This window comes from Schistocerca gregaria, chromosome 2, assembly GCF_023897955.1.
Source record: "Schistocerca gregaria isolate iqSchGreg1 chromosome 2, iqSchGreg1.2, whole genome shotgun sequence".
In the NCBI taxonomy this organism is placed as follows: domain Eukaryota; kingdom Metazoa; phylum Arthropoda; class Insecta; order Orthoptera; family Acrididae; genus Schistocerca; species Schistocerca gregaria.
Genome location: NC_064921.1, coordinates 623018400 through 623039740, shown reverse-complemented (window position 1 = coordinate 623039740; position 21341 = coordinate 623018400). Strand labels below are relative to the sequence as shown.

Genomic DNA, 21341 nt, shown 5'->3' with positions numbered 1-21341 from the left:
GGACCTTTCTATAGACGCTCCTGCAGTTTACTATAAGCACATTAATATTGTTATTCCTTGTTGCATTTTGCCTACTCCTGCCTTGCCGCGTCTCAGGAGGCGTCTTGTCGGGCCTAGGGAGGGAATTCTCTAACCTAAAAAAACCCCATGTGCACTCCACACGTACTACGTACTCCGCTACCCTCGTAGCCACTTCCGGTGTGTAGTGCACGCCTGACCTATTCAGGGAGACCCTACATTTCTCCACCCGATAGCGGAGAACTCCCCAAGACACTATCCAAATTGAACCCTGACTGGAACAGTTCCGTCCTCCATCACAGGGGGACCCACCTCCTCTTTCTCAAAATCACCCTCTCCAAACCTTCCAGGAATTTCTCACTTCTAGCCTTGCTTCTCAGTCTTTCTTGAAAAACCTTAATCCTACTCCCAACATCACCACAGCCGAAGCCCAGGCTAGCCGTGATCTGAAAGCTGACCGATCAATTATCAATCTTCCGGCTGACAAGGGTTCCACGACCCTGGTACTTGATCATCTCAAGTATGTGGCTGAGGGACTGCGTCAGCTTTCAGACAACTCTACATACAAAGTTTGCCAAGGTAATCCCATTCCTGATGTCCAGGCGGAGCTTCAAGGAATCCTCAGAACCTTAGGCCCCTACAAAACCTTTCACCTGACTCCATCAAACTCCTGACCCCACCGACACCTCGCACTCCTACCTTCTACCTACTACCTAAAATTCACAAACCCAAACATCCCGGCCGCCCCATTGTAGCTGGTTACCAAGTGCCCACAGAATGTATCTCTGCCTACGTAGATCAACACCTTCAACCCATTACATGCAGTCTCCCATCCTTCATCAAAGACACCAATCACTTTCTCGAATGCCTGGAACCCTTACCCAGTCTGTTACCCCCAGAAACCATCCTTGTAACCATTGATGCCACTTCCCTATACACAAATATCCCGCATGTCCAGGGCCTCGCTGCAAAGGAGCACTTCCTTTCACGCCGATAACCTGCCACCCTACCTAAAACCTCTTTCCTCATTACCTTAGTCAGCTTCTTCCTGACCAACAACTTCTTCACTTTTGAAGGCCAGACATACCAACAATTAAAGGGAACAGCCATGGGTACCAGGATGGGCCCCTCGTATGCCAACCTATTTATGGGTCACTTAGAGGAAGCCTTCTTGGTTACCCAAGCCTGCCAACCCAAAGTTTGGTACAGATTTATTGATGACATCTTCATGATCTGGACTCACAGTGAAGAACAACTCCTGAATTTCCTCTCCAACCTCAACTCCTTTGGTTCCATCAGATTCACCTGGTCCTACTCCAAATCCCCTGTCACTTTCCTTGACATTGACCTCCATCTGTCCAATGGCCAGCTTCACACATCCGTCCACATCAAACCCGCCAACAAGCAACAGTACCTCCATTATGACAGCTGCCACACATTCCACATCAAACGGTCCCTTACCTACAGCCTAGGTCTTCATGGCAAACGAATCTGCTCCAGTCCTGAATCCCTGAACCATTACACCAACAATCTGAAAACAGCTTTCGCATCCTGCAACTACCCTCCCGACCTTGTACAGAAGCAAATAACCAGAGCCACTTACTCATCCCCTCAAACCCAGAACCTCTCACAGAAGAACCCTAAAAGTGCCCCACTTGTGACAGGATACTTCCCGGGACTGGATCAGACTCTGAATGTGGCTCTCCAGCAGGGATACGACTTCCTCAAGTCTTGCCCAGAAATGAGATCCATCCTTCATGAAATCCTCCCCACTCCACCAAGAGTGTCTTTCCGCTGTCCACCTAATCTTAGTTCATCCCTATGAAATCCCCAAACCACCTTCCCTACCCTCTGGCTCCTACCCTTGTAACCGCCCCCGGTGTGAAACCTGGCCCATGCACCCTCCCACCACCACCTACTCCAGTCCTGTAACCCAGAAGGTGTACAAGATCAAAGGCAGAGCCACGTGTGAAAGCACCCACGTGGTTTACCAACTGACCTGCCTACACTTTGACGCTTTCTATGTGGGAATGACCAGCAACAAACTGTCCATTCACATGAATGGACACAAGCAGACATTGTTTGTTGGTAATGAGGATCACCCTGTTGCAGTAGCTATCTGGAAGACTATTAGGCAGCATAACTGACAGTAAAATCACCATTTACACTATGGGCCATTAAAATTGCTACACCAAGAAGAAATGCAGATGATAAACAAGGTATTCATTGGACAAATGTATTATACTAGAACTGATGTGATTGCATTTTCACGCAGTTTGGATGCATACATCCTGAGAAATCAGTACTCAGAACAACCACCTCTGAACGCAATAACAGCCTTGATACGCCTGGGCATTGAGTCAAACAGAGCTTGGATGGCATGTACAGGTATAGCTGCCCATGCAGCTTCAACACGATACCACAATTCATCAAGAGTAGTAACTGGCGTATTGTGATGAGCCAGCTCCTCGGCCACCATTGACCAGACATTTTCAATTGGTGAGAGATATGGAGAATGTGCTGGCCAGGGCAGCAGTTTAACATTTTCTGTATCCAGAAAGGCCCGTACAGGACCTACAACATTCGGTCATGCATTATTCTGCTGAAATATAGGGTTTCACAGGGAACGAATGAAGGGTAGAGCCATGGGTCTTAACACATCTGAAATATAACGTCCACTGTTCAAAGTGCCATCAATGCGAAGAAGAGGTGACCAAGACGTGTAACCAATGGCACCTCATACCATCAAGCCGAGTGATACACCAGTATGGCGATGACGAATACATGCTTCCAATGTGCATTCACCGCAAACACTGATGTGCCTATCATGATGCTGTAAACAGAAACTGGATTCATCTGAAAAAATGACGTTTTGCCATTCGTGCACCCAGGTTCGTCCTTGAGTACACCATCGCAGGCGCTCCTGTCGGTGATACAGCGTGAAGAGTAACCGCAGCCATGCTCTCCGAGCTCATAGTTCATGCTGCTGCAAACGTCGTCGAACTGATCGTGCAGATGGTTGTTGTCTTGCAAACATACCCATCTGTTGACTCAGGGATCGAGACGTGGCTGCACAATTCATTACAGCCATGCGGATAAGGTGCCTGTCATCTCGAATGCTAGTGATACGAGGCCGTTGGGATCCAGCACGGCATTCCGTATTACCCTCCTGAACCCACCGATTCCATATTCTGCTAACAGTCATTGGATCCCGACCAACGCAAGCAGCAATGTCGCGATACGATAAACTGCAATTGCGATAGGCTACAATCCAACCTTTATCAAAGTCGGAAATGTTATGGTATGCATTTCTCCTCCTTCCATGAGGCATCACAACAATGTTTCGCCAGGCAACACCGGTCAGCTGCTGTTTGTGTATGAGAAATCTGTTGGAAACTTTCCTCATGTCAACACGTTGTAGGTGTCGCCACAGGCACCAACCTTGTGTGAATGCTCTGAAAAGCTAATCAATTGCGTATCACAGCATCTTCTTCCTGTTGGTTAAATTTTGCATCTGTAGTATGTCATCTTCGTGGTGTAGCAATTTCAATGGCCAGTAGTGCTTGTAGACATCCATTGCTTTTGACTTGTTCACAGTGTCTAAGAATTCAGTAAGATTATTTGTCACCGTATCATTAGGTTGAATGTTGTGAAATGTGACGTATTTGAGCAAAGTTGCTTCGTGAGCAAGTCCTTTTAATACAGACTGATTTGAGGCTAAGCCATACTTGACATGATTTAGTCTAGTTCTCTACTGGCTTTTGCTTGATAAGATTGACAGATAAAAATCAAGTCTGCTTTTGCTTTCCTGTCTACCACTAGCCACACTTTGTATGCAGCTTCTTCGGCAGCGAGCATCTGATCTTCACCAGTCATGGCAAGTAGTAGTATCTCTCCAGTTACAAATCCCCGTATGTCATTTATGATGAGTAGTGTTTGGAATTTTATTCTCCATGTGTCATAATTATTGTGTGACAGCATTCCCAGTCTAACTGAGTGCAGCAGTCATCTATGTCACTTTCATAGTATCAACAACCTCATTAATTACTGCACTTTTAAGCTTATGAATTTAAATTTTCATTTAATCGAAAAATGTTGCTTTTGCAGATCGTGCAACTTGGGCCCATAACCTGTTGGGATGTGGTTTGACAATACTGGCATGACATCATTACAAAACAACTTTACTCTTAACTCACTTCACAAAGAATAACACAGAACTACCAAGAACTGACTTGAAAACGTGCAAAGCAACATCTACAGATACCAAACAGATGCATAGCAGTAAAATTTAAATCTCAACATTTATCGTATGAGACATTTGTTGACTCTCCAAGCAGTTCTTTCAGGTAAAACTCTTCCATAATTCTCCATCCATACCACCTCTCTTAAGCAGTATGCCATTGACACATTCTGCTTCTATTGGTCTCAATGCAATTGCAATTTTTTACTTTCTACCAGTGCACCAGATCCTGCCAGTAATATCAGTTATCTACTAATAGGTCTGTGAGCATCTATACAAGAAGCCCAATCAGAATCACCAAATAATTTAAGTATTTGACCAATGTGATAATCTGTGAGCTTGTAATATTTCTTTCAAATATCTTTGTACTCTTTTTGCTGCGTTCCAAGAAAATCACTTTAAATTTTGATGAATACTGTGGTAACTTTGCCACCGAGTGACTTGTGTCTAGTAGAGTCCTCTATGAGCAGATCAAGGAAATTTAGTTTCATTTCCATTATCACCTTGGTGCTCTCGGCATTTTTACATCTGAATCTGTCAAGTAGTTGATTAATTTACTCCCTCTAAGAAAGATTAATCGTTAAGTAATCTCTGTTTTCAAACTTCACACCTACTGTGTGCTTTATGTCTAAGCACTTTTCTACAAGAGCTTCCACCTTTGCCTCATTTCTTCACTCTGTGCTAACACAACCATGTCATCCACATACACTGACAGAATAGCTTTCCTCTTCCTTTGCACCTTATTTGTACTTACCATTTTGAACAAATCCCTCCTTTCCTAGTGAGTTATTTTACTGACCATTCCAGCATCTGAGACTGTTTCAGCCCATATATTGACTTGTTTAACTTGGAAACCAAATCATCTTGTATCTTCCTGAAGAAACCTGGCTAGAGCATTATATATATACGACTTCCTAAAATCCTGCCCCGAAATGAGATCCATCCTAAATGAAATCCTCCCCACTCCATCAAGAGTGTCTTTCCGCTGTCCACCAAACCTTCGTAACCTCTTGGTTCATCCCTATGAAATCCCCAAAGCACCTTCCCTACCCTCTGGCTCCTACCCTTGTAACCGCCCCCGGTGTAAAACCTGTCCTATACACCCTCCGACCACCACCTACTCCAGTCCTGTAACCCAGAAGGTGTACACGATCAAAGGCAGAGCCACGTGTGAAAGCACCCACGTGATTTACCAACTGACCTGCCTACACTGTGACGGTTTCTATGTGGGAATGACCAGCAACAAACTGTCCATTCGCATGAATGGACACAAGCAGATATTGTTTGTTGGTTATGAGGATCACCCTGTGGCTAAACATGCCTTGGTGCACGGCCAGCATATCTTGGCACTGTGTTACACCGACCGGGTTATCTGGATACTTCCCACCAACAACAACCTATCCGAACTCCGGAGATGTGAACTTGCCCTTCAGTATATCCTCTCTTTTCGATATCCGCCAGGCCTCAACCTCCGCTAATTTCAAGTTGCCGCCGCTCATACCTCACCTGTCTTTCAACAACTTTTTTGCCTCTGTACTTCCGCCTCGACTGACATCTCTGCCCGAACTCTTTGCCTTTGCAGATGTCTGCTTGTGTGCGTGTGCGTGTGCGTGTGCGTGTGCGTGTGCGTGTGCGTGTGCGTGTGCGTGTGCGCGCGCGTGTGCGTGTGCACAACTGTCCTTTTTTCCCCCCCCTAGTGTGAGTCTTTCCGCTCCCGGGATTGGAATGACTCCTTACCCTCTCCCTTGAAACCCATATCCTTTCGTCTTTCCCTCTCCTTCCCTCTTTCCTGAGGAGGCAGCTGTTGGTTGCGAAAGCTAGAAATTCTATGTGTGTGTTATTTATTGTGCCTATCTACCGGCGCTTTCCCGCTTGGTAAGTCTTGGAATTTTTGTTTTTAATGATGATGTGACTTACCAAACAAAAGCGCTGGCAGGTCGATAGACACACAAACAAACACAAACAAACATACACACAAAATTCAAGCTTTCACAACCGACTGCTGTTTCGTCGTGAAGGAGGGAGGGAGAGGGAAGGATGAAAGGATGCAGGTTTTAAGGGAGAGGGTAAGGAGTCATTCCAATCCCAGGAGCGGAAAGACTTCCCTTAGGGGGAAAAAAGAATAGGTGTACGCACGCGCACGCGCACGCGCACGCGCACACGCACGCGCACACGCACGCGCACACGCACGCGCACACGCACACGCACACGCAGGTTTTAAGGGAGAGGGTAAGGAGTCATTCCAATCCCAGGAGCGGAAAGACTTCCCTTAGGGGGAAAAAAGAATAGGTGTACGCGCACACGCACACGCGCACACACACACACACGCACACGCACACGCGCACACACACACACGCACACGCACACGCACACACGCACATGCACGCACACACACACACGCACACACACACACGCACACGCACACGCACACACACGCACACGCACACACAGACACACACACACACACACACACACACAGACACACACAGACACAAGCAGACACAAGCAGACACAAGCAGACACAAGCAGACATTTGTAAAGGCCTCTACAAATGTCTGCTTTTGTGTGTGTGTGTGTGTGTGTGTGTGTGTGTGTGTGTGTGTGTGTGTGTGTGTGGGCGCGTGCGCGTGCGAGCGAGCGAGTCTACACCTATCCCTTTTTCCCCCTAAGGTAAGTCTTTCTGCTCCCGGGATTGGAATGACTCCTTACCCTCTCCCTTAAAACCCGCATCCTTTAATCTTTCCTTTTCCTCCCCTCTTTCCTGACTAAGCAGCCGCCGGTTGCGAAAGCTCAAATTCTGTGTGTGTGTTGTGTGCCTATCTACCGGCGCTTTCCCGCTTGGTAAGTCTTGGAATCTTTGTTTTTAATATATTTTCCCCATGTGGAAGTTTCTTTCTATGGCTAAGCCATGTCTCCACAATATCCTTTCTTTCAGGAGTGCTAGTTCTTCAAGGTTCGCAGGAGAGCTTCTGTAAAGTTTGGAAGGTAGGAGACGAGGTACTGGCAGAAGTAAAGCTGTGATGACAGGGCGTGAGTTGTGCATGGTAGCTCAGTTGTTAGAGCACTTGCTCGCGAAAGGCAAAAGTCCCAAGTTCAAGTCTCGATCCGGCACACAGTTTTAATCTGCCATGAAGTTTAATGCCACTTTCTCAACACTGGCTGCAACCAAAAGATAAACTGTTTTAAAATTTGAAACAGGAGCATACATATCTTTATTGTGTATGTCTTCAACTTGACTATAGCCCTTTACAACTAGACAACCTTCAAAAATTTGCTTCTCACCAATTGTGGTCTTTTTAATACCCCCCCCCCCTTCCCCCATTCTCCACTGTAATTACACCAGACTGTAGCTCGAAAAATTTACAAGCATCATGACTCTTCAGGGAGTTTATCTTTTCATTCAATGGAACTATTCACTCCGCTAGATCAGAAATAAGTACTTCACAATATGGTTATTGTCATTCTTCCTTCCTCATTATTTGTGCTTCTTCAGTATAAGACTTCCTAATAGAATGAAATACTATCAAACAAAATTTGCTTAAAGTGATTTTTTCTTTTGTTTTGCCCTTTCCTATCTTGCGATGATGTCATGAAGTTTCACCATATTCCACAGTTCCTGATTACCTTAATTTAATGAATACATTTCAGATGAATTTTCCTCCTAATATAAGAAATCACGAAATTTCCCTTCAGTGTTTGAATCTCCTCTGCTATGATGTATTCCATCTTCAATACTTGGAAATGGTAATGCTCTTTCAATGTATGGTTCAATAAATCCTTTGTGTGTATTTTAAGTTGAGCATTTGCTATCCAAAAATTCTTTGGATAAACAGTCTACACTACACAGCCTATTTTGTTTCTGGCATCCGGATCCCACATCCATGCCCACAGATAAAAATCATAAAAAGAGGGCTTTTTAAAAAATTTACGATTACCTCTTTGGGTACATGAACATAAATTTCATATCCTATCACATGTAAATGTCATACACTAGGCTTTCTATCTGTCCATAATTCATAAGACTTTTTTTGGAGCTATTTGTAATATGATCTCCTATGTTGTTCATCAGTTCAGCACACAAACTCTTTGCTGAATCGCTTCCTAGGAACCATGGCTATACCATTTCAACAATTTATCAATGTGTTTTGTTACAGTATATATATCGTGGTTTTTCCATGTCAAATTCCTTCATATTCACAGAACTGTAACCATTTGTGAGAACAGAATTCTGGCCCATTGTCAGTGAAGATTCTCCAAGTATTTTCCAGTTTGTTTTTCTGTTTGATTCTTCCATTTCTTGAATTCTTTAACCACTTCATCCTTATTTTATAAGAAATGCACAAATAAATAGTTGTGCTTGCATAATACACACTCCCAAACTTTGAGCATCATTTAGGACCTAAAGATAATTATTCGTAAGTTATAAAGTGGTTGTTCATTCCTTTGAATTTTGCAATATAGTTTTCGTATATGGTCTGTGTTGATTTACCTGCCAGGCAGACATCACACATATTTATTTCACCTTCTTCACAGTCTAATCCCAAGACTGCTTCATTTTTTATCATATTGTTGATTGTACTTTTACTAACATAAGTCATTTGACAATGCCACCAGTCTAGTGATTTTGAGTTAATTCATCATTTCCCATTACATTAACTGGTTGTGTGCACAAGCCAATGTATTTTGTAATGTAAACAACCTTTCTGTTGAGTTTCACGAGTAGTCTTCCCGAGTTGTTAATTATTGTTTCCGAGAGGCTTTTTTTTGTCATCAACAAAAGTTGATTTCAATTACAGTATTTTTGTCAATGGCTGAAAAAAATTTTCATCTGGATCTCTGATGAGTTGCCCCTGGATAAACCATCCAGTTACCACTATTCAATGTAACTGTGAAACACAAAGCACTCATACTAACAGCACCTCATTTCTTTTGCTCTTTTATTAAGATTTCCCATTTTTAGGGCAAGTTGTGGATGTGTGTGACTGACAGATGTAACAAACATCCCTACTTTTTCGTTTTATTTTTTCGTTGTTCCTGTCCTTTGTCACATGATTCTATAAGTGGCATTTTTCTTATCTGATTAACAGTATTAGCTTTCAAGTACACTGCAGAATGCTTATCTTCATTAAATTCATAATGTCTAGCATACTGAGCAAGCAGACTCCTTTTATCTGCAGCACATTTAAAATCATTATCATACAAAATGCACAAAGCTGTATCCTGTTCATCTAAATGTCCACATACAATAGTCATCTCCAGGAATTCATCTTTAATTTCATCACCAACAGTCACTAGATGTGCTACATCTTTGTTTGTCAGTACTAGAAAATTTTCCACAGATTTACAATTCTTCATTTTTAGTGAATATTATTTCACATTTCAGTTGCACCCTGCGAAATTTGCTATCCTTCGAGGCATACAGTTTCTGAAGCTCTCCCCAAGCTAATTTCGAATTTGTCAAACTTTGTATATGCATTTGCAGTTTGTCACATATGTAAAGAACAAGTTGCTAGTGCCTTAATTTGAAGAGATATATCTTCTTTTTTATCAGGAACTGGTACACCTTCATCAGATGCATTTCTTTAATGTGAAATTTGCGAACAAAGATCGGTGTCAATGTTTTCCAAACATGTTGCACAGAAATAGTCAGCATCAAACGTTTCATCTTTGCCATACATATGAGTTTTAGAGTGGCTAACAGGCATTAATGCAGTTTTATCTCATTTTTATTAGCCCTCCAGGGCCCAAAACCAATGTTGAAGTGGTTTAAAATGGCTGTAACTCACACATTAATATTAACTGAAAAAACTTGGGTACACCATTAAAGCAGCAAAAACTGAACTTTTTAAGAGAACAAAGCCATCTCTTTTCTTCACTGTCTTTTTAAAAATTTGCAAAGATAATCCAGTCTTGCCACAAACACAGAATAAATAGAGCAGCTCTTGTCTACTTGTCTAACTCTTAACATTCCTAAGTTATCACTTTTCAACACACACACTCACTATGTTCTGAAGAAAGACTGATTAATAAATGATAATTTCTCAGAACAGGGTGCATATATCTGAGCATCTCAAGCAGTGCTCACTACTTCAGTTCAGGTTAGCTTCCTGTTTCATAGTAAATATTCTCACAGATGCAGTAACAGCTACATACAATAACTAAAGACACCAAGCATGAGCCGTTTTGAATTTCCTCAAACGTCATCTAAAAGCAATAACAGTAAATTGTTCATATTACACTTACCATTTCTTGGATTCAGACTCTTCATATTTTCCAACCCAATTCTCAGCCCATGAGTGGGCAAAATCCACAATCAAAATAAGCTGTATAATGATGAACAAAAATCCTCCAATCATCCCAAAATACATCCATGTTTTTCCAAATGAGCCTTCTGGTATGAAAAAAGCTCCCACAATGCCAGCTATAACCAAAAGATATTTTATGCCCCAAAACCTGAAATAATAGACAGTATATTACAATTTTACTTTGGAAATTGGATTATAATTAAATTTAACATCATATCATAATGGCCAATGGTGTATTATGTGCTGGAATATTCACCTCTGCTGTATTTATGATATTTATTATTTAACTTACACTACTGATTACAGAGTTTTATAACTAAACCACCAAGCATCCATGTGAATGTATGACAATGGTGCTGTACACTAAGGAATATGGACAGTATGCTCACAGAAGATCCACTGTGCAAGCAAACTTTAGAAGCATATGATTGAAGAAGATACTAACAACATCTATAATGACATCAAGCCCCATCTCTGCCTAGCAGAAAGCGAACTTGTTATGAAAGTGTTATGCAGGTCACTAGTAATGCTAATGTGACAAGTATCAGAGGAGGACAGTACATCTCTTTCAACACATATCCAAAATAGAGACTTGGTACTACGAAAACATGGTACAGACCGACTCCCTCACAAGAAACAGAACAAACCACATAAACTGAATTCCATAAAAAATGGTCTGACAAGTTATTCAAACTATTTGCAGAACTACTGAGATATTTATCAATTTCTTGAGTTTGAAAAGCATGTTGCTGATTTCCAGACAGGTGAAGTATATTGTTAATTGTTATAGTCCATAGTAATATTGGATGATGTTTTGAGGGGAAAAGTGGAGGGAGGGGTAGTGGGGCAGGAAGGGGCAGGTGGGAGGTCAGATGACGGCACGCTCCATTGCATCTGCTTCAAAGGATAGTCTGAAGGATTAGCACATGCTGATGATGTTGCTGTTGTCTTCAGTCAGTAGACTGATTTGAGGCAGCTCTCCACGCTACTCTATCCTATGCAAGCTTCTTCATTTCCAAGTAACTACTTGCTTTCCTTGCCATTTCCAATCTAAATTTTATATCCTCCCTAATTAGATCAACGTCAGTTATTTTGTTCCCCTCATAGCAAAACTCTTCCACTACTATAATTTTGTCATTTCCTAATCTAGTTCCCTCTTCATCACTGATTTAATTCACCTACATTCCATTATCCTTGTTTTCCTTTTGTTGATGTTCATCTTATATCCTCCTTTCAAGACACTGTCCATTCCGTCCAACAACTCTTCCAAGTCCTTTGCTGTCTCTGACAGAATTACAATGTCATCGGCAAACCTCAAAGTTTTTATTTCTTCTTTTAACACCTACTCCGAATTTTTCTTTTGTTTCCTTTACTGCTTGCTCAATATATAGATTGAATAACATCAGGGATAGCCTAAAATCCTGTCTCACTCCCTTCTCAACCACTGCTCCCCTTTCATGCCCCTCCACCCTTATAACTGCCATCTGGTTTCCGTACAAACTGTAAATAGCCTTTCGCTCCCTGTATTTGACCCCTGTCACCTTCAGAATTTGAAAAAGATTATTCCAGTAAACACTGTCAAAAGCTTTCTCTAAGTCTACAAATGCTAGAAATGTAGGTTTGCCTTTCCTTAAGATAAGTCATAGGGTCTGTATCGCCTCACGTGTTCCAACATTTCTACAGAATCCCAACTGATCTTCCCCGAGGTCGGCTTCTACAAGTTTTTCCACTTGTCTATAAAGAATGTGTGTTAGTATTTTGCAGCCTTGGCTTATTAAACTCATTGTTCGGTAATTTTCACATCTGTCAACATCTGCTTTCTTTGGGATTGGAGTTGCTATATTCTTCTTTAAGTCTGAGGGTATTTCGCCTGTCATACATCTTGCTCACCAGATGGTAGAGTTTTGTCGGAGCTGGCTCTCCCAAGGCTATCAGTAGTTCTAATGGAATGTCATCTACTCACGGGGCTTGCTTCGACTTAGGTCTTTCAGTACTCTGTCAAATTCTTGATGCAGTATATCTCCTATTTCATCTTCACTTACACCCTTATTCCATTTCCATAACATTGCTCTTGAGTAAATCAACCTTGTACTAACCCTCTATACACTCCTTCCACATTTCTGCCTTCCCTTCTTTGCTTAGAACTGGTTTTCCATCTGAGTTCTTGATATTCATACAAGTGGTTCTCTTTTCTCCAAACGTCACTGAGTTTCCTGTAGGCAATATCTACCTTACCCCAAGTGAAACATGCCTCTACATCCTTATATTTGTCCTCTAGACATCTCTGCTTAGCCATTTTGCACTTCCTGTCGATCTCATTTTCGAGACATTTTTATTCTTTTTTGCCTGCTTCATTTATGGCATTTTTATATTTTCTCCTTTCATCAATTAAATTCAAACTCTCTTCTGTTACCTAAGGATTTCTACTAGCCCTCATCTTTTTAAGTGCTTGATCCACTGCTGCCTTCACTACTTCATCTCTCAAAGCTACCCATTCTTCTTCTACTGTATTTCTTTCCCCTGTTCTTGCCAACCATTCCCTAATGCTCTCCCTGGAACACTCTACAACCTATGGTTCATTTAGTTTATCCACGTCCCATCTCCTTAAATTCCCACCTTTTTGCAGTTTCTTTGGTTTTAATCTACAGTTCATAACCAATAGATTATGTTCAGAATCCACATTTGCCCCTTGAAATGTATTAAAATTTAAAACCTGTTTCATAAATCTGTCTTACCAGTGTCTCCAGGCCTCTTCTATGTATACAACCTATTTTCATTATTCTTAAACCAAGTGTTAGCTATTATTAAGTTATGCTGTGTGCAAAATTCTACCAGGCGGCTTCCTCTTTCATTCCTCATTCCTTACCCCCATTCCATATTCACCTATTACTTTTCCTCCTCTACCTTTTTCTACTATCGAATTACAGCCCCCCCCCCCCCCCCCCCACAATGACTATTAAATTTTTGTTTCTCTTCACTATCTGAATACTTTCTTTTATCTCATCACACATTTCTTCATCCCTTCATTATCTGCAGAGCTCGCTGGCATATACAGTTGTACTACTGTGGTAGGTGTGGGCTTCACTTCTATCTATGCTACAATTGTGTGTTCACTACGCTGTTTGTAGTAGCTTACCTGCACCCCTGTTTTTATTCATTATTAAACCTACTCCTTCACTACCCCTATTTGATTTTGTATTTATAACCCTGTATTCACCTGACCAAAAGTCTTGTTCCTCCTGCCACCAAACTTCACTAATTCCCACTAGGTCTAACTTTAACCTATCCATTTCCATTTTTAAATTTTCTAACCTGCCTGTCCAATTAAGGGATCTGACATTCCACATTCCGATCTGTAGAATGCCAGTTTTGTTTCTCCTGATAATGACATTGTCCTGAGTAGTCCCTGCTTGGAGATCCGAATGGGGGACTATTTTACCTCTGGAATATTTTACCCAAGAGAACGTCGCCATCGTTTAACAATAAATATAGCTACATGTCCTTGGGAAAGGTTTCCCCTTACTTTCAGCCATTCGCAGTACCAGCACAGCAAGGCCATTTTGGTTAATGTTACGAGGAGAGATCAATCAATCATCCACACTGCAAGTACTGTAAAGGCTTCTGCCCTCGTCAGGAACCACACGTTTGTCTGGCCTCTCAACAGATACCCCTCTGTTGTGGTTATACCTACAGTACAACTATCTGTATTGCTGAGGCACGCAAGCTCACCCACCAATGGCAAGGTCCATGGTTCATAAGGGGGGAGGGGGCACAAGTTGATATGACACACAAAACTGTCTTCACACTAGGTCTGGAGATAATGCCTGCCTGTAAGGGCTTTAGTGAGACCTTCAGAATATTGAGTAGGAGACTGCCCGGTACTGCAGGTGTTCCACTGTGCACTCCTGACTTTATTATATCAGACACACTTCATTGTGAAACTTATGGCAGCAATCAAAATGCCAGACTTCACATCTAGCCCACTAATAATCAGCAGCACCTGCATTTTTATAGCCATCATCCATTCCACACGAAGTTTCTATCATATACTCTCGCCCCTCGTGGACAGCGAATCTGAAATGAGAAGCAATTCCTTGTCTGGTGTGCTGATACATCTTATTGGGGGCTTCACAGTCTGGCATTATACACAAACCTTGCCTGCAAGTAAATTAATACACTGAACAATCCTATGAACCAGTTGTAAAGGGTCCCCTGTCCCACCTCCTATACGAAACTGAATCTACGAAAGCAGCCATATGATTTATTAGTTCTGCTGTAATGTCTATACAGCATTTTATATGGGCACAACCACCACCAGGTTGGTTGGTTGGTTTAAAATACGGGAGGGGGGGGGGGGGGGTGAAGGGACCAAACTACAAGGTCATCAGTACATTGTTCCTTATGAAACAATGCCACAAGCGTGAGAATAAAACAAACAAGACATATAACACAGGACGGAAAGAAAGAAAAACCCACAAGAATGAAGGAAAGTCAACAAACACTGAAAGGAACAAAAGAGGACAAGAAAAGACAGAGTGACACTAGAAACAGGAGGTTAGAACAAGAAAGCAGATTACAGTGGCTGGCTGACCACAAGAACAAAAAGGAAAAGCCAGCCACTCTGCAACACATTAAAACCTCAACCCTAAAAGCACTAGAGTAGCAGAGACAGAGGGACAAAAGACATGCGCTAAAACCTACATAGAAGTATAAAACCCACTCTCACAGATAAAACATAAAACTAAAGCTGCTGCTGAGGCACCGTTGCCCAACACCGAAGGTAGGGAGCTGGGAAAGTTGAAAGTCCGCCAAAGAGGTCACAAAAGTGGGCAGTCCAGCAAGAGGTGGACGATTGTCACTTGGGAGCCACAGCGTAACAGAAGTGGGAACTTGTGACGGAGTAGTTAACACCACCAACCAGCTGTCTACCTACTATTTGGAGACCAACCAGTGTGACGACAACAGTGCGAAGGAAATAGAGCTGAGCGTACAATACTATCGTGGGTGTTGCACAAGCGACGGCTGATGGTTGGTTGGTTGGTTGGTTGGGTGTGGGATTGAAGGGACCAGACTGCTAAGGTCATCGGTCCCTTGTTCCACGATAAAATCACACGAAATAAAAACTGTCAGTCGTTAAAAACAGAGAACTGAGACAAGGGACGACACAATACAAGAAAGACAGACAAAGACCAGACAAACGGAACTAAAATCACACCGAGTGTGAAGGTGGTTGGCCGACCATGAAAATAAGGAAAAGCCAACCACCAAATGACATTAAAACCCACAGTTTAAAACCACAGGCCAAAGGCCCAAGTCAATACAGGAAATAAAAGGACAAACACTCAAATCATACGATAAAAACCCCCTGCCCGAATAAAACTCAACACGAGGTCCGCCATAGCAACGTCATCACATAAAAGGGCAGGGAGGGTATCAGGCAGCGCAAACGTCCGCCTGAGTCCTGTTAAAAGCGGGCAGTCCACCAAAATGTGGACCACCGTCAGAGCTGCCCCGCAGCGACATAGCGGTGGGTCCTCCCGGCGCAACAAATGGCTGTGCGTCAGCCACGTGTGGCCAACGCGCAGCCGGCAGAGGACGACAGAGTCATTCCGAGAGGCCCGCATGGAGGAGCGCCACACACCGGTCGTCTCCTTCACCGCCCGAAGTTTGTTGGGCGTGGGCAGGGTGCGCCACTCGTCACCCCAGGCACCAAGCACTTTCTGGCGCAAAAGCGACAGGAGATCACACTCCATAAGGCCGAGTTCCAGAGCCGGTGAACTCACTGCCTGTTTAGCCAGCGTGTCAACCCGCTCATTGCCCGGGATGCCGACATGACCTGGGGTCCAAACAAAGACCACGGAGCGGCCGCAACGGGCAAGAGCATGGAGCGACTCGTGGATGGCCATCACCAGACGGGAACGAGGAAAGCACTGGTCAAGAGCTCGTAAACCACTCAGGGAGTCACTACAGATGACAAAGGACTCACCTGAGCGGGAGCGGATATACTCTAGGGTGCGATAGATGGCAACCAACTCGGCAGTGTATACACTGTTCCCGGGTGCCAGCGACCGTTGCTCACAATGATCCTCTGGAGTAAGAGCGTAACCAGTGCGACCAGAGACCATCGAACCGTCGGTATAGGCCACGGCAGATCTGGGAAACTCGGCAAGGAGAGAAACAAAGCAGCGGCGGAGGGCCGGAGGAGGGACAGAGTCTTTCGGACCCTGTGCCAAATCCAGCCGAATGCATGGCCGGCGCACACACCAAGGGAGCAGACGGAGATTGGCCCGGAAAACAGGCGGGAGAGGAAAAAACTCAATCCCACACAGTAGAGCCCGGATGCGAACCGCGATCGTACACCCTGACCGGGGCCGCCTGTCTGGAAGATGGACGATCGAGTGCGGGAACAGGAGACGGTAGTTGGGATGCCCTGGCAAGCTACAAACGTGGGCAGCATAAGTGGCCAGAAGTCGGTCGCGCCGGATCCGCAATGGAGGAACACCAGCCTCCACAAGTAAGATGTCAACAGGGCTTGTCCGAAATGCTCCTGTGGCGAGTCGGATCCCGCAGTGATGGATGGGATCCAGCAATTGCAATGCTGATGGCGATGGCGAACCATAAGCCACACACCCATAATCAAGGCGGGACTGGATCAGCGCTTGATACAGCCGGAGAAGGCTGGACCGATCGGCACCCCATCCGGTGTGGCTAAGGCAACGGAGAGCGTTTAAATGCCGCCAGCATGTTTGTTTAAGCTGCCTAATATGAGGCAGCCAAGTCAACCGGGCATCAAATACCAGTCCCAAGAACCGATGCGTCACTACCACAGCAAGAGGTTCACCGTCAAGGTAAAGGCGTGGCTCAGGGTGAACCGTGCGACGCCGGCAGAAATGCATAACGCAGGTCTTAGCGGCCGAAAACTGGAAGCCGTGCGCTACAGCCCACGACTGCGCCTTGCGGACAGCGCCCTGCAGCTGGCGCTCAGCAACTGCAATGCCAGCGGAGCTGTAGTAGAGGCAGAAGTCGTCTGCATACAACGAAGCTGCGACAGACGATCCCACCGCCTCAGCGAGCCCATTGATCGCAATTAAAAACAGGGAGACATTGAGGACAGACCCCTGTGGGACCCCGTTCTCCTGGACCCAGGAGGAACTATGGGACGCAGCAACTTGCACGCGGAAGGAACGAGACGACAGAAAATTCTGAATAAAAATCGGGAGCGGGCCCCTAAGACCCCACCCATGAAGTGTGGCCAGGATGTGATATCGCCAAGTCGTATCATACGCCTTCCGCATGTCGAAGAAGACAGCAACCAGATGTTGGCGGCGTGCAAAGGCTGTATGGACGGCAGACTCTAGGGAGACCAGATTATCGACGGCAGAGCGGCCTTTACGGAACCCACCCTGAGACGGAGCCAGAAGGCCTCAAGACTCGAGGAGCCAACTCAACCTCTAGCAACTTGCAAAGAACGTTGGTGAGGCTTATGGGGCGGTAGCTGTCCACCTCCAGCGGGTTCTTGCCAGGTTTCAACACGGGGAGGACGATGCTTTCTCGCCATTGAGACGGGAACACACCCTCAACCCAGATGCAGTTGAAAACATCTAGGAGGCGTCGCTGGCAATTCACAGAGAGGTGTTTCAGCATCTGGCTGTGGATGCGGTCTGGCCCAGGAGCCGTATCAGGGCAAGCAGATAGTGAACTCTGGAATTCCCAGTCGCTGAAAGGAGCATTGTACGACTCCGCGTGGCGCGTGTGAAAGGAAAGCCTCCAACTTTCCAACCGCTCTTTCCGGGAGCGGAAGGCCAGTGGGTAATTCGTAGATGCGGAACACTGAGCAAAATGTGCTGCTAACCGGTCCGCAATCTTGTCGGAGTCAGGACACACCACTCCATTCAGTGAAAGCCCAGGGACAGAGACAGGTGGCCGATAGCCATGGAGTCGCCTAATCTTAGCCCAAACCTGCGATGCAGAGGTACGGACGCCAATGGTGGAAACATACCGTTCCCAGCACTCCTGCTTCCGTTGGCGAATAAGGCGTCGGGCACGGGCACGGAGCTGTTTAAAAACGATGAGGTTCTCCAAGGACGGGTGCCACTTATGGCGTTGAAGAGCCCGCCAGCGATCTCTAATCGCCTCTGCGATCTCTGGCGCCCACCAAGGCACAGTCCTCCGCCAAGGGGACCCGGATGAACAGGGAATCGCAGATGCCGCCGCAGAAACGATGCCGGTGGTGACCGACTGAACCACCGCATCGATGGTGTCATGGGAAGGAGGGGCGATAGTGGCAAGAGAGGAGAACAAGCCCCAGTCAGCCTTATTCAGAGCCCATCTGGAGGGGCGTTCAGAAGAGTGACGCTGTGGTAGTGACAGAAATATGGGGAAATGGTCACTACCACATAAGTCGTCATGGACACTCCAGTGGATGGATGGTGAAAGTCCGGGGCTGCAGATAGAAAGGTCGATGGCCGAAAATGTGCCATGGACTACGCTGAAATGTGTCGGCTCTCCCGTGTTTAAGAGGCAGAGGTCAAGCTGCGAGAGAAGAGTCTCGACATCTCTACCCCGGCCAGTAATCACGGCGCTACCCCACAGGGGGTTATGGGCGTTAAGGTCGCCCAGTAACACAAAAGGAGGAGGCAGTTGTGCTATCAATGCAGCCAACACATGACGCGAGACATCACCATCTGCCGGAAGATACAAACTGCAGACAGTAATAGGCTGAGGCGTCCACATCCTTACAGCGACAGCCTCTAAAGGTGTGTGAAGAGGTACACATTCGCTGTAGACAGAGTTAAGGATGTAGATGCAGACTCCACCAGATACCCTCTCATAAGCTGCCCGGTTCTTGTAATAACCCCGATACCCACGTAGGGCAGGGGTCCGCATTGCCGGAAACCAAGTTTCCTGTAGGGCAATGCAGAGGAAAGGGTGACTGCTGATGAGTTGGCGAAGCTCAGCAAGGTGGTGGAAAAAAGCGCTGCAGTTCCACTGGAGTATCACTTTGTCCATGTCCGAAAAAGGCGTGAAGGGGCCGAGGAGGCAGATCACGCCATTGGGTCACCTGCTGCCACCGATGGAGGACCAGTACAATCTGCTTCCATGGTGTCTGAGGGTCCGGCGAGATCCAGGTCCTCAGCGGACGCCCGGATCTCCACCTTATCCTCGGACGCAGAGCCTGTAGGTCTTCTTCTTCGTCTTGTCTGTCTGGTCCTTGGGTTTCATTGGCTGGGAGGGCTCCAGCGAGTCAGTCTCCGGGACGGAGGCGGAGCGGGAAGCCCTGCGACCAGCCGCTGGTCTGCTTTTCTTCCACTGGCTGACGTCACCCTTCCCAGAGGCGGAAACCTGGGAAGGAAGGGACCCAAGGGACCCTTTCCGTGCTATTCGAGCCGGGGAAGTTTGAGGCTTCCCCAGCTTAGAAGTGGGGACTGATGTCCCCGATGGTTGGGGGTTGCTGCTCCTGAGGCAGGTAGTGCAGGAGCAGCAGGGAGTGAAGTGCCCCCCACCATCAAGGGGGCAGGTGTAGCATTCCGGCTCTGAGAGGTGGCAGTCTGAGGGAGAGCTAATGGGGCCATAACAGTAGTAGCCGCGGCGTAAGAGGCAGTCATTCGAACAGGATGGAGGCGTTCGAACTTCTGCCTGGCCTCGGTGTATGTCAGGCGGTCCAGGGTCTTATACTCCATGATTTTGCGCTCTTTCTGGAAGATCCTGCAGTCCGGCGAGCAAGGCGAGTGGTGCTCTCCGCAGTTGACACAGATGGGGGGCGGAGCACAAGGAGTATTGGGATGTGATGGGCGTCCACAATCTCGACATGTGAGGCTGGAAGTACAGCGGGAAGACATATGCCCAAACTTCCAGCACTTAAAGCACCGCATCGGGGGAGGGATATATGGCTTGACGTCACAACGATAGACCATCACCTTGACCTTCTCAGGTAAAGTATCACCCTCGAAGGCCAAGATGAAGGCACCGGTGGCAACCTGCTTATCCCTTGGACCACGATGTACGCGCCGGACGAAGTGAACACCTCACCGCTCTAAATTGGTGCGAAGCTCATCATCGGACTGCAATAGAAGGTCCCGATGGAATATTATGCCCTGGACCATATTAAGACTCTTATGGGGCGTGATTGTAACCGGAACATCCCCCAGCTTGTTACAATCGAGTAACCGGCGGGACTGGGCGGAGGACACCGATTTGATCAAAACCGAGCCCGAGCGCATTTTGGACAAGCCCTCCACTTCCCCGAACTTGTCCTCTAAGTGCTCGACGAAGAACTGAGGCTTCATGGATGTAAAGGATTCACCATCAGCTCTCGTACACACCAGGTAGCGGGGCGAGTATGGTTCGCTGGCATCCTTAGTCTTTCGTTCCTCCCATGGTGTAGCCAGGGAGGGGAACGATTTGGGGTCATATGTAGTTGCGTTGTATTGAGCCCTGGAACGCTTAGAGATTGCTGGCGGCTGGCCGCCAGCAAGAGATGATGTACCACGCTTCATTGCGGGTCATCCGCCCTGATGCCACCTACTCCGACCAAGGGCCCTCCCCACGGGTGCCACCCAGCCTCAGCAACGACCACCTGCAGGATGGCCATTGCCGGGAGTCCCAATGCCCCAAGGAGATAGGCATCTACTCCTTGGCATACGTGGGGAGTTAACGGCGCTGGCATCAGCAGAGCGATCCCTGTGTAGTCAGGGGGCTACAACCAACAGGGTACATGGCGGCCCCACCACAACGGACTGGCTACCGTGCTGGATTTCAGGTGATTTAGTCCAATATCG

General features: G+C 46.0%; 1 protein-coding gene across 2 annotated transcripts in view; it reads right to left on the bottom strand.

Annotated features, from left to right (window-relative positions):
* LOC126334618 (probable serine incorporator) overlaps positions 1-21341 on the bottom strand; it is a 90219-nt gene that overhangs the window by 55689 nt on the left and 13189 nt on the right. For both annotated transcript variants that reach the window (XM_049997036.1, XM_049997037.1), the window contains exon 4: positions 10502-10711. In XM_049997036.1, coding sequence (XP_049852993.1) covers positions 10502-10711 — 210 coding nt within the window. The remainder of the gene's footprint in view (positions 1-10501; positions 10712-21341) is intronic.